General features: G+C 36.7%; 1 protein-coding gene across 4 annotated transcripts in view; it reads left to right on the top strand.

Annotated features, from left to right (window-relative positions):
- The window catches only part of LOC150101336 (mitochondrial 2-oxodicarboxylate carrier), a 223,235-nt gene that overhangs the window by 61,110 nt on the left and 147,899 nt on the right, over positions 1 to 14,226 (top strand). For all 4 annotated transcript variants that reach the window (XM_090400214.1, XM_090400216.1, XM_090400217.1 and 1 more), the window contains exon 3: positions 2,656 to 2,722. In XM_090400214.1, the coding sequence (XP_090256340.1) occupies positions 2,656 to 2,722 (67 nt within the window). The remainder of the gene's footprint in view (positions 1 to 2,655; positions 2,723 to 14,226) is intronic.

Raw genomic sequence — 14,226 nt, 5'->3', positions numbered from 1 at the left:
AGCTGATTACTCCATTCTCTTTCTCGTACATAGTTATTTATACAAAAATAGCACAGTTATAACACTAGAAGATTTACAAGAAATATTTACAACTAAATGACTTGATATATTTTATACAAAAGGGAATTATGTTGGTAAGTTAATGTTATCTTATCTAGTCTGATAAACCAATACTGGCTCTGGGAATGACATTTCATGTTAAACCCTGAATGAAACGTTAAAAGGTTTAATCTTCCTTCATTCAGGAATTAACACCTACGCCATCTACCGCCCGCCAACACCACTAGTATTTTCACTGACAACGACAAATATCCATGCCCATGGCGGGATTCGAAGTTGCAGCCTTTGACAGGTATTGTGTGAATAATGGTTAGTATGTCAATGTTCGGTCTCCTGTGGTGAGCCTTTTGACTCCATGGAGGCACCTTATAATAACAATATTTTATGTAGCATATTAACTGTGCATCATTTGTAACATCAGTAGTCTCGTCTATTTGTAATGCATAATAAGGGCTCTTCTTAACTCTTTAGATTAACTGAGATTCTATGTCACTTGCCATGTCAGTAATTCTGTGACTGACAGTGTCATTTGAAAGAGGAATCAAATCAACATTTTTTAGTAACTTGTTGCCAAACATAGTTTTTACCACATCTTTTATAGCTGGAAGTCCCCGATAGAATGAGGTTTCCCAGTTTTCACTATGTGCAAACTTAAGAGATAGGATGCTTCCAGTGCCTTGCTGTTAATAGAACCCATGGCTGAAACTACATCTTTTCCATGATTTAATGTCGCTGAAAAAATTCAATTGGCTTATTTTTCACATCACAATGTTTAGTTTCTAAATGTTGTCGGAGTTTCGCAGGTTTCATGCACTTATTCGACAACACTTCATGACACAAAACACGTTGAGGTTTCTGTTCACTTTCTCCACACCAAGTAAACCCGAATTCCAAATATACACTGTTATATTTCCTACTGTATTTTTTCTTTGAACTGCTTGTTTCTTCTACTTTAATAGTATCAGATTTACTTGATGTTACAGCACGTGTATCATAATTAAAGTTAGCATCACCTGCTTCATTTACTTTTCTTTTCAAAGTTATGGCTAGTCCTAGTTCTAAACCACTTTTCCATTATTAAAAAAACGTTTCTCAAAAATATACAGATACTGGGGTTAACTCACGAGACACACTTAGTCCAAGTATCACTTAGCACTTCTGAAGATATACTGAACCTTCAGTAATAAAAATCAATGCACAACAAGCAGTTGGTTGAAATGTGGATAACACATGTTTATTTCAAATCTGATAAAACAGCAAGGGAAGACAGAAGCAATAAAACCATATTGTTGTTCACTTCACCCCTTTTTTTATTACTTTTCATTCTGCTGCTGTTTCTTGTTTTTTTTTAAGTACCCATTTTATTTCAATAATTTTTACTTACTTATTCAATTTTAATTTGTTTTGTTTGGATAATTAAAAAATATATATTTATTTATTTAATTTAAGTCTGCCTGTGGACCACCTGTGGTCCACAGACCACAGGTTGAGAAACGCTGCTTTATAATATTGTATTGTGGAAATTTTATTGTTCAGTAAGACAATTTTTGTATTTAGAAAGAAGCATTCTAGGAGATATCAAATTTTTGATTAGATGGTGTAGACCACCCACATTGTGCAGTATTTTCCATGGGGAGATAAAATTCTGTCTGTTCTTGTTATGAGAGGTTCTTTAAATAGTTCCATCCCCTTAATTCAATGCGGTCTTATATCCAATTGCAGGTATGACTGGAGAGCAATCCTAGGCAGAGAAGACCAACTCAAGGTGATTAACTCAGATAAGGCTAACCACCTAGGTATCAGTCATCTCTGCACTTTAGTTTCAATTGGTCTTTTGGTTGTTCATCTGTATGAGATTGGGCTAAAAGGAAACCTGATAGCTTCGGCTATATGATGATATAAAAGAGCTGAGGTCGTTCCTGTATCTCTCATACTATATATCTGTCTTTCTTTCTGCTAACACTATCAGACTCTCTTGCACCCCTATACTAACTAATCTAGTCCTATGATGAGGACTCCTTTACTTTTTCACGTCGATAAAGGTCGAAACTGGTCTGGGCGGCAACCCTTTCCATAATGCATAGCATTATACATGTCTGTAAAAATATGTACTTTGCATTATGGGATACTAAGGCAAGTGATGTGAAGTCATTAGCTTCTATATACGAGTTGCCCAGTCCTGAAGTTCCTTCAGGTGCAAATTTTGTTTTCTTACACTTGGATAAAGGATTAAACCAAGAATATAATTTATAATATAACCAAGTGGAAAAACTTCCAATAAAAGCAATCTCTAGAAGTTTATGTGTTGTAAGTATGGAAATAAGGAGTAAATTTTTTACATGCCAAGTGGCGAGTGAGCAGAATTTATTGCCTAAGGATACTGTGCATGTAGAAAGTGTGTGAAGGAGTTGAGGTACGGCATGATAGGCATGTGAATGATCAGAGGAGGTAAACACTATATAGTTCTGTTTACTATAATCATATTGTATTTTTTACATTTTTATTTTAATTGGGCTTCATTAATATTGTACTGTCATTATAATTGAATTTATAATAAAATTTCTATTTTCTTTTATTATCTTTATTTTTTTCTAGTCCTCTTTCATTTTATAAGGGAATATTACCTCCCATTCTTGCTGAAACTCCAAAGAGAGCTGTAAAGGTATGAGACTACCATTTCTTTTAAGATTTTTTGTTCTTCTAAAATATTTATTATCATCATTATTTATTCCACTTCCATTTATTATTATTATTATTTAATCTTCTTCCGTTTGTTATTATTATTAGTATTCAAATATCAATATCCAACATACAATACTTATCTTGCAAAAATAAGGGAACCAGTATTTTATGGGTTGATCTCTGTGACACAACTCAGTTGTGGATATCTAAAAAAAAAAAAGTTTGTTTTTGCACTAGCTCCTGACTTTTCTAATATGTTTTGCACCATAGCACACAATGCTTTTAAAAGACCTCAAAGCAGTTGACATAAGAGGAAAACTCTACAACTGGTTCAAAGGCTTTCTGAAAAACAGAACTAATATTACAAAATTAAATGACACTTATATCAATAAAACTGTGATTCATATGCCATTCAGAAGGGGCTGATTTCTTGCTGTGCATATCCAGCATTTTTGTTAACAATTAACCTAGAGTCCTACAGTCACATCTGTCAGTATGCAGATGACATAATACTTGTAATTCACAAAGACCTTTAAGTAGTCTTACATCATTTATCATTATATTATTATATCACTGGTTCACCTTGTAGACCATTATTTAACCTAATCTTCTTCTTCAAGCATCATTCCCTAGAAGGAGGTTGGCAACCATGTCATGGAATTTTTTTTTTTCTTTTGCTGCATTTATGGTAATTTACATTTATGGTAATTCAAGCCAGTCGAGTCCTTAATGTATTCAAACAACATTCTCCTGGATCTACCTCCCTCTCTTTTTCTGCCCAGTTTCCCTTCTAATATTAATTTCTGAATGCCTTCTTGTCTAGTTAGATGTCCAAAATATTTAAGTTTTTGTTCTTTAATGATTTTCATTAGTGTTCTTTTCATTTTTGCTTTCTTTAAAACGTCTTTGTTTTTAATTTTCTCTGTCCATGATATTTTTAACATTCTTCCGATGGTCCACATTTCGAGAGCTTCTAATTTTTTCTCTGCTTCTTTATTTCGAGTCCAAGTTTCATTGTTGTAGAGAAGACTTGATATAAATTAATGACTTTATTAATCTTTTTCTTGTGTCTATGTTAATGTCTCTGGATGTTAGAACAGTTTTCATATCAATAAAGGCTTTTCTTGCTCTCTCTATTCTTTTTATTTCTTTAAGGGAATTCCTCTGTCTGTAAACATTTGTCCCAAATATATAAAAGACTGAACTTATTCAATTTTCTTTTGGTTAACAGTTATATTTAGTTTCTTATTTAGTGGTTCTTTTGATATAATCATACACTTTGTTTTCTTCAGGTTAATAGTTAATCCCATGTCTAAGCTTCTGTTGTCAATTTCTATGACCAAGTTTTGAAGATCATCTTCAGATTCAGTATTAAGGACCATGTCCTCTGCATACCTGAAGTTTTTAAATTCCTCCCCCCAACTTTTACACCCTTCAATTTTGCAATATCTTTAAAAACTTGTTCACTATATATATATATTATACAGTAAGGGTGATAAGACACATTCTTGTCTTACTCTTTTTTGATTTCAAACTGTCAGAATATGCATTTTTTATCTTATTGAGGCCATTTAATTCCAGTGTATATTTGTAATTATATGTAGATCTTTTCCTTGTAGACCATTATTCTGTAGGATATGTATTAATTTCTTGTGATCTGTTGAATCAAATGCTTTGGTGTAATCAATAAAACAAAGATATATGCTTTTCTGGTTATCGAGGCTTCTTTTGCATCATATTTTCAAATTGAAAATTCCTTCACTACCTTTATCTTTTTGAAAACTGGATTGAGTGAGTGTCTCTTCTATTTCTATTCACAAAGTGCCTTTTATTCTTTCTAGGATTATTCTCAGTAGTAATTTCATAACGTGGTTTGTTAAATGGCCTGTGGATAGTGACAAAGATGGATTTTCTTAGATCATTAGGGATGTATCCTGTATCATATATATTATTAAAAATAACCTTTAGATCATTACTTGTGTTTTCATTATTGCCAGCCTGGTTGGCTGAGTGGTTAACATATCTGCTCTCAGTTGACTTATCTGCGGTTAGTTGGTGGATTTGACTGGTCGAGACAAAGAGTTGTAGAGTAGGTGCCCTTCCTCGATGAGTCTTTGGACTCCCTACAGGTGTCATGTAATAATAATAATTTAATTTCTTTAACAATTTGATAGGGATCTGATCACGGCCTGGTGCTTTACCATTTGACTTATAGCATAATCTGTTTCTTCATATGTAATTGGTTCACCATCCATATTTGATATATCTGGTGCATCTGTGCGATTAGAGTCAGACAGTTCTTTTCCATATTCTTTCCATCTTTTTATCTTGTATTTCTAGTAGTATTTTTTTTCATTTTGATCTTTTATACAAAGATTATGGTTGAAATTTTTCTTTTTATTTGACAGAGCTAATTTTTTCCTAGTTTCTGAGTTAAGCACCTTTATGTTGTCAGGTATATTCAGAACTGTCAATTCTAGTCTTTCAATATGACTGTTTTTAGAAATGCTTTGTAGTTTAATCTTTAAAGTAGACATAACAGGGTTATGGTCTGAACCTATATCAGCACCTGGGTATGCGTTGATGTTGGTTATATTATTTTTGTATGTTATTTATCATTATAAAATCAATTTGATTTCCAAAGTGCAGACTGTATACTTAAACAAACCCTGATAACTCTAATTTCTTATAGAGTTATCAGGGTTTGTTCAAGCATACAGTCTGCACTTTGGATTGAAATTTTTTCAATGTTTGTTGAAAATTTGGATGTTAACCTAATCACTGACTGGTTTATGTGTGATTCTCTCATATTAAACAGAAATAAATCTTTAGTCACCATCTTTAGAAACTCTTAGAGGACCACAGATCTTTACATAACAGTGAAATGTCATATGCCATATTGCTTTAGCCAACAAGAAGTGACAAAACAGTCTCGGGAAAGTGCTTCGAATAATATCATAGCATGAGAAATGGCTAGGATTGAATGTTGGCAGTGCATGGGAGGTGGTGAAGCAATGCTTGAGGGAAGTAATAGCAGACTGCATACCTAGAGTCGGCAGGATAAATCAAGTGGATGTTAAATGGATGAACAGCATCATTAACAGGAACTGCAAAAAAAGAGAAATTTCCAAAGGGAATTTAAGGAGAAAGGTGATCAGCAGGCATATGAGCAGTACAAAGCATAGGCCAGAAGGGTGACCAGTTTGATAAGGAAGCAAAATCCGAATATGAAAGGGAATTAGCACTGGAGGCCAAAGGTAATCACAAAGAGTTCTTTCAGTATTTGGAAAGTAAAAAGATGCAATGCATTCCAATCATTCACTACTCTCCATGCAAACAACATGCTTTGTCCTTTCTCACACCCCTCCTTATACGACTTCCAGGGATGACCTCTTATTCTTCTCCATCTTTCACCATTCTGTGAAAATATTTCTCAATGTAAATCTCACAAGAACCCCTTACCAACTTATATGTCATTATCATATCACCTCTCCTCCTATCCACTAGACTCTGCAAATTGCTTCTTCTCAATCTTTCTTCATACTCACCATTCCAGAGACTAGAAACCACTTTAGTCAATCACTTGTGGGCTCTGTTTAATATTCTTCATCCTTTGAAAACCTGGTGACCAAATCTGTGCACAGTAATCTATTTGTGGCCTAATCAAGAATTTATATAATGCAACCATTAGCACCTTACTTCTATAGGTCTGCATCCTCTGCATCATTACCAGAATTCTTGTGCTGTCTTCACAATTTCAGCAAAGTGTCCTCTAAATTTTAGATCCATAACAGCCATAAACCCAGATCTCTTATTTCTGCCTTCTTCTCCAATACACCATCATCAAGTGTATATTCTACATCCCATCATTATTTTCTGAATTTTAAAGCTACTTACAGTTTGCAGCATTAAACTGGTAACCCCCAACTCCCAAGCCCATTCACTCAGTCTATTCAAAGTCCTCTTGTAAAGCCACAACATCTCTTACTCATAATTCTCCCCAGCTTTGCATCATCTGCAAATAACTGAATATTCCCATTCCAACCTTTTCCAGTATCATTAACATACAGGTTAATTAATATACATTCCATATCATTAACAACAATGACCCTAATCAGGTCTGTGAGGCACACAACTAGTGACTTATGGGATATTGCTCTATCATACACAACTCGCTGATACCTATCAGCCAGTCTCTAATCCAAGATACTAATTGAATACCCAATCTCATCCATTCTAGTTTTACCATCAACTTATCATTTGGAAATATACAGTTGGATGCTGCTATAGACCAGGGAGTACGGGGGGAGATATTGAATTCATGCATCAGCAACTTAGTGCAATGAGTGAAGGCTTAGTGATTATTATGGGGGATTTTAATTATGGTGATATCAATTGGAAGGAGGAATTATCACGTAGCAAAAAGGAAATGGAGTTCATACATCTTCTACGAGATAATTACTTGAAACAGCACATAACTGAAGGGACACGTGGTGTGAGAGTGTTGGACCTGGTTATTGGTTCAGAGGTTATATGCATAAGTAAGGTGTCCTCGTTACCTCCAGTTGGTGAAAGCGATCATGTGGTATTGACTTGGGAGGTTGCAAAATCTGTGGATTTTTCTATTAAGAAGGGGTATGTACGGAACTACAGGTTAGGCAATTATAACAAGCTTCGGAGTGAGCTTGCAGCCATCCCATGGCAGAACATATTGCAAGGAAAAGATTTTAGCAGTGCTTGGGATAAAATCAGCGGGTATCTGAGGAAAGCAATATCAGATTGTGTCCCCATGGTCAGGAGGTCAAACAAGGCAGGCATTAGATGGATGAGCAGTAGTATCAAGCTTGAACTGCAAAAAAAGAAAATGTTATGGAGAATTTACAAGGAGAAAGGCGATCAGGACACCCATGAGCAGTACAAGGCTCAAGCTAGGAAGGTTACCAGCATAGTAAGAAAAGCTAAATCAGATTATGAGAAGACCTTAGCCACCAAGAGATCAAGGGTAATCCCAAAGAGTTCTTCCGCTATGTGGCAAGTAAGAGGAAGAATGACTTCGGAAGGATAACCTTAGTGGGTGCTGATGGTATTGAGGTGACAAAATCAGATGTAATAGTAGAGTTACTGAGTGATCACTTTTCAAAAGTCTATCACCCAAGTGAGGATATCTCTATACCTATAGCAATACCTAATGTGAGAATTGAAGCTAAAGAATCAGAGGTATTAAATATATTGCAAAACTTAAATGCAAACACTGCGGTAGGCTTAGATGGAATATCAGCTCGGGTGTTGCGTGAATGTGCAAATGAATTGTCAACCCCTCTTACCTGGATATTTAATTTAAGTTTGAACTCTGGTATGGTCCCTAGGGAGTGGAAGTTAGGCAAAGTGGTTCCTTTGCATAAGGGTGGCTCTAAAACTGCGGTATTGAATTACAGACCAATCACCATCTCAGGAGTAGTGGTAAAAGTATTGGAAAAGTTGGTTAAAGACAAAATTCAAGAATGGGTGGATCAGGATATGATACTCTATAGTGGCCAACATGGTTTTGTTAAAGGTAGATCCTGCCTTAGCAATCTATTAACTATTCATAATAGAATAACATCTGAGTTGGACAAAGGAACTGGCTACACAGTGGTACTTCTGGATTTTGCTAAGGCTTTTGACAGGATACCCCATAGAACACTGTTACGCAAATTGGAGCAGATGGGAATGGATAATAAATTGGTGATATGGATAGGAGAATGGCTCAGGGAGAGATACCATAAGGTGGTGTATGGAGGAGCCGAGTCCAGAATGAGGCAGGTGACCAGTGGTGTGCCTCAGGGCTCTGTGCTTGGGCCAATGTTGTTTAATTTGTATATAAATGATATAGGAAACGGCTTAAAGGGAGATATTCAGTTGTTTGCTGATGATGCAAAGTTGTGTAGTGCAATAAAAAATCAAGCTGATGTTGAAAGTTTGCAGGAGGATTTAAATAAGCTGGTAAAATGGGCAAAAGAAAATGGATGTCAGTTCAATGTGGAAAAGTGTAAAGTCATGCATTTTGGGATTAAAAGATTACCAGCTGTGTACTACATCGATGGAAAGGTACTCCAAGAGATTGATGAGGCTAGGGACTTAGGGGTATTGGTAGATAGGGAGATGAAGTTCAGAGGACACATTGCTAAGGTGTCCAAGATTGCACATAGGATTACTTGGTTGTTGAGGAACACACTGACATCCAGAGATAAAGAGGTTATTATTCCCCTTTATAAAGCATTGATACTTCCACATTTGGATTACTGTGCTCAGGTCTGGTCACCTGGATTCCTTGGAGATGAGGAGGCTGTGGAGAGGGTTCAGAGAAGAGTGACCAAGTTGGTGAGTGATATAAAAAATGCTCCCTACATTGATAGATTGAGAGCTTGTGGATTGCAGAGATTGGTTGATAGGCGAAGAAGAGGGGATATGATAGAAACATTCAAATTACTAAAAGGTTTTTATAGGATTGATGCAGGGGAAATGTTTCAGCTGTATGATAGTGATGGAAGAACAAGAGGTCATCTCTGGAAATTAAAGAAGAGTGTGGTTAACAAAGGTGTCAGAACAAGGTTTTTTGCCTGGAGGGTGGTGAATGAGTGGAATTCATTGCCTGACTTAGTTGTGAGCTCTTCGTCTGTAAATGAATTCAAGAAGAGATATGACAAATATTGTTTTGCTAGTTTGGGTCTCCCGCGATGAGTCTACTGACTCCATGGAGATACCCGTAATAATAATAAAAAAATCTATCAAAAGCCTTTGCAAAATTTAAGTATACTATTGTATATCCTTCTCCCTTGTCCAATGCACCTGTCATTGTATTAAGTAAGTATATTACTAAAACATGACCTACCTTTATCAAATCCATGCTGCCCATCAAAGAGACTCGCTGTTGTCAACCTAGGTCTGGTTCTTGGTTCTCGCTAACCTTTCCAGTACTTCAACTATTGTCAATATCTGACACACAGATTGGCATATAATTTGAAGCTTGAGTTTTGTTGCATCCCTTATGAAGCAGTATAATCTTGTCTTCCTTCCACTCCTTTGAAGCTTACCCAACGTAAGACTCATGATAAACAAGTATGTCAAGTCCCTGGTAAATTTCTTCAAAACATGGTATATGCATCATCAAATCCTACAGCCTTATTAAAATTAAGTTTATTCAAAAGATTTCAAAGATATAATATTCCCTATTGTTCACCCCGAGTCTCGCCTTCTCTTCCCTTTCCACTGCACTCGAACTCTGCATGATGTTACATTCATATGGAGGAAATACCTTTATTAACTGCTTATTTAATATCTCAACTATATTCTCTGTAGCAGTTATCCTTTTAGCATTTTTTACAATAGGCATCATCCTTCCATACTTATTCTTTCTTCTGTTGGCTACATATTAAAATAACTCCCTAGGTTTTATTTTGGCTTTATTAACTAACTGCAGCTCGTACTGCACATTTGCTGTGCAGTATCTTTGTACTCCTCATGGAACCAATTATTACCAGTCATCTTATGTTGCCTCCATAATGCTTTCTTTGTCTGTATTGCATGCTTAATCTCTTCATTCATCTATTTCATACTTACTTATTTAACTCTCTGAACCTTGGAATACATTACACATTGCAACTAGACAGTTCTTGAACAGCACCCAAGTAACATTAATCTCCATTCCACTCAACTCCTCATTCCATGCTACAGCTGCAAGCTGTCTCCAGAACTTTTCACACTCACCAGCCTTGTAGTTCTACATATATTCTTTCCTCACAGAAGTTCTCACATGGTTGGCCACCACCCAGGTAATCATTTCATGTCACTCTCACCAACAGAAGGAGATATGACACATCATTTACATCCTCATGCAACCATTAGCACCTTACTTCTATAGGTCTGCATCCTCTGCATCATTACCAGAATTCTTGTGCTGTCTTCACAATTTCAGCAAAGTGTCCTCTAAATTTTAGATCCATAACAGCCATAAACCCAGATCTCTTATTTCTGCCTTCTTCTCCAATACACCATCATCAAGTGTATATTCTACATCCCATCATTATTTTCTGAATTTTAAAGCTACTTACAGTTTGCAGCATTAAACTGGTAACCCCCAACTCCCAAGCCCATTCACTCAGTCTATTCAAAGTCCTCTTGTAAAGCCACAACATCTCTTACTCATAATTCTCCCCAGCTTTGCATCATCTGCAAATAACTGAATATTCCCATTCCAACCTTTTCCAGTATCATTAACATACAGGTTAATTAATATACATTCCATATCATTAACAACAATGACCCTAATCAGGTCTGTGAGGCACACAACTAGTGACTTATGGGATATTGCTCTATCATACACAACTCGCTGATACCTATCAGCCAGTCTCTAATCCAAGATACTAATTGAATACCCAATCTCATCCATTCTAGTTTTACCATCAACTTATCATTTGGAAATATACAGTTGGATGCTGCTATAGACCAGGGAGTACGGGGGGAGATATTGAATTCATGCATCAGCAACTTAGTGCAATGAGTGAAGGCTTAGTGATTATTATGGGGGATTTTAATTATGGTGATATCAATTGGAAGGAGGAATTATCACGTAGCAAAAAGGAAATGGAGTTCATACATCTTCTACGAGATAATTACTTGAAACAGCACATAACTGAAGGGACACGTGGTGTGAGAGTGTTGGACCTGGTTATTGGTTCAGAGGTTATATGCATAAGTAAGGTGTCCTCGTTACCTCCAGTTGGTGAAAGCGATCATGTGGTATTGACTTGGGAGGTTGCAAAATCTGTGGATTTTTCTATTAAGAAGGGGTATGTACGGAACTACAGGTTAGGCAATTATAACAAGCTTCGGAGTGAGCTTGCAGCCATCCCATGGCAGAACATATTGCAAGGAAAAGATTTTAGCAGTGCTTGGGATAAAATCAGCGGGTATCTGAGGAAAGCAATATCAGATTGTGTCCCCATGGTCAGGAGGTCAAACAAGGCAGGCATTAGATGGATGAGCAGTAGTATCAAGCTTGAACTGCAAAAAAAGAAAATGTTATGGAGAATTTACAAGGAGAAAGGCGATCAGGACACCCATGAGCAGTACAAGGCTCAAGCTAGGAAGGTTACCAGCATAGTAAGAAAAGCTAAATCAGATTATGAGAAGACCTTAGCCACCAAGAGATCAAGGGTAATCCCAAAGAGTTCTTCCGCTATGTGGCAAGTAAGAGGAAGAATGACTTCGGAAGGATAACCTTAGTGGGTGCTGATGGTATTGAGGTGACAAAATCAGATGTAATAGTAGAGTTACTGAGTGATCACTTTTCAAAAGTCTATCACCCAAGTGAGGATATCTCTATACCTATAGCAATACCTAATGTGAGAATTGAAGCTAAAGAATCAGAGGTATTAAATATATTGCAAAACTTAAATGCAAACACTGCGGTAGGCTTAGATGGAATATCAGCTCGGGTGTTGCGTGAATGTGCAAATGAATTGTCAACCCCTCTTACCTGGATATTTAATTTAAGTTTGAACTCTGGTATGGTCCCTAGGGAGTGGAAGTTAGGCAAAGTGGTTCCTTTGCATAAGGGTGGCTCTAAAACTGCGGTATTGAATTACAGACCAATCACCATCTCAGGAGTAGTGGTAAAAGTATTGGAAAAGTTGGTTAAAGACAAAATTCAAGAATGGGTGGATCAGGATATGATACTCTATAGTGGCCAACATGGTTTTGTTAAAGGTAGATCCTGCCTTAGCAATCTATTAACTATTCATAATAGAATAACATCTGAGTTGGACAAAGGAACTGGCTACACAGTGGTACTTCTGGATTTTGCTAAGGCTTTTGACAGGATACCCCATAGAACACTGTTACGCAAATTGGAGCAGATGGGAATGGATAATAAATTGGTGATATGGATAGGAGAATGGCTCAGGGAGAGATACCATAAGGTGGTGTATGGAGGAGCCGAGTCCAGAATGAGGCAGGTGACCAGTGGTGTGCCTCAGGGCTCTGTGCTTGGGCCAATGTTGTTTAATTTGTATATAAATGATATAGGAAACGGCTTAAAGGGAGATATTCAGTTGTTTGCTGATGATGCAAAGTTGTGTAGTGCAATAAAAAATCAAGCTGATGTTGAAAGTTTGCAGGAGGATTTAAATAAGCTGGTAAAATGGGCAAAAGAAAATGGATGTCAGTTCAATGTGGAAAAGTGTAAAGTCATGCATTTTGGGATTAAAAGATTACCAGCTGTGTACTACATCGATGGAAAGGTACTCCAAGAGATTGATGAGGCTAGGGACTTAGGGGTATTGGTAGATAGGGAGATGAAGTTCAGAGGACACATTGCTAAGGTGTCCAAGATTGCACATAGGATTACTTGGTTGTTGAGGAACACACTGACATCCAGAGATAAAGAGGTTATTATTCCCCTTTATAAAGCATTGATACTTCCACATTTGGATTACTGTGCTCAGGTCTGGTCACCTGGATTCCTTGGAGATGAGGAGGCTGTGGAGAGGGTTCAGAGAAGAGTGACCAAGTTGGTGAGTGATATAAAAAATGCTCCCTACATTGATAGATTGAGAGCTTGTGGATTGCAGAGATTGGTTGATAGGCGAAGAAGAGGGGATATGATAGAAACATTCAAATTACTAAAAGGTTTTTATAGGATTGATGCAGGGGAAATGTTTCAGCTGTATGATAGTGATGGAAGAACAAGAGGTCATCTCTGGAAATTAAAGAAGAGTGTGGTTAACAAAGGTGTCAGAACAAGGTTTTTTGCCTGGAGGGTGGTGAATGAGTGGAATTCATTGCCTGACTTAGTTGTGAGCTCTTCGTCTGTAAATGAATTCAAGAAGAGATATGACAAATATTGTTTTGCTAGTTTGGGTCTCCCGCGATGAGTCTACTGACTCCATGGAGATACCCGTAATAATAATAAAAAAATCTATCAAAAGCCTTTGCAAAATTTAAGTATACTATTGTATATCCTTCTCCCTTGTCCAATGCACCTGTCATTGTATTAAGTAAGTATATTACTAAAACATGACCTACCTTTATCAAATCCATGCTGCCCATCAAAGAGACTCGCTGTTGTCAACCTAGGTCTGGTTCTTGGTTCTCGCTAACCTTTCCAGTACTTCAACTATTGTCAATATCTGACACACAGATTGGCATATAATTTGAAGCTTGAGTTTTGTTGCATCCCTTATGAAGCAGTATAATCTTGTCTTCCTTCCACTCCTTTGAAGCTTACCCAACGTAAGACTCATGATAAACAAGTATGTCAAGTCCCTGGTAAATTTCTTCAAAACATGGTATATGCATCATCAAATCCTACAGCCTTATTAAAATTAAGTTTATTCAAAAGATTTCAAAGATATAATATTCCCTATTGTTCACCCCGAGTCTCGCCTTCTCTTCCCTTTCCACTGCACTCGAACTCTGCATGATGTTACATTCATATGGAGGAAA

The sequence above is a fragment of the Typopeltis vanoorti genome, chromosome 11 (genome assembly GCF_054136105.1).
Source record: "Typopeltis vanoorti isolate ZY-2024b chromosome 11, IOZ_Tvanoo_1.0, whole genome shotgun sequence".
NCBI lineage: Eukaryota > Metazoa > Arthropoda > Arachnida > Uropygi > Thelyphonidae > Typopeltis > Typopeltis vanoorti.
Note: the sequence above shows the minus strand (reverse complement) of the source record. Positions and strands in the feature narration are given on the sequence as shown.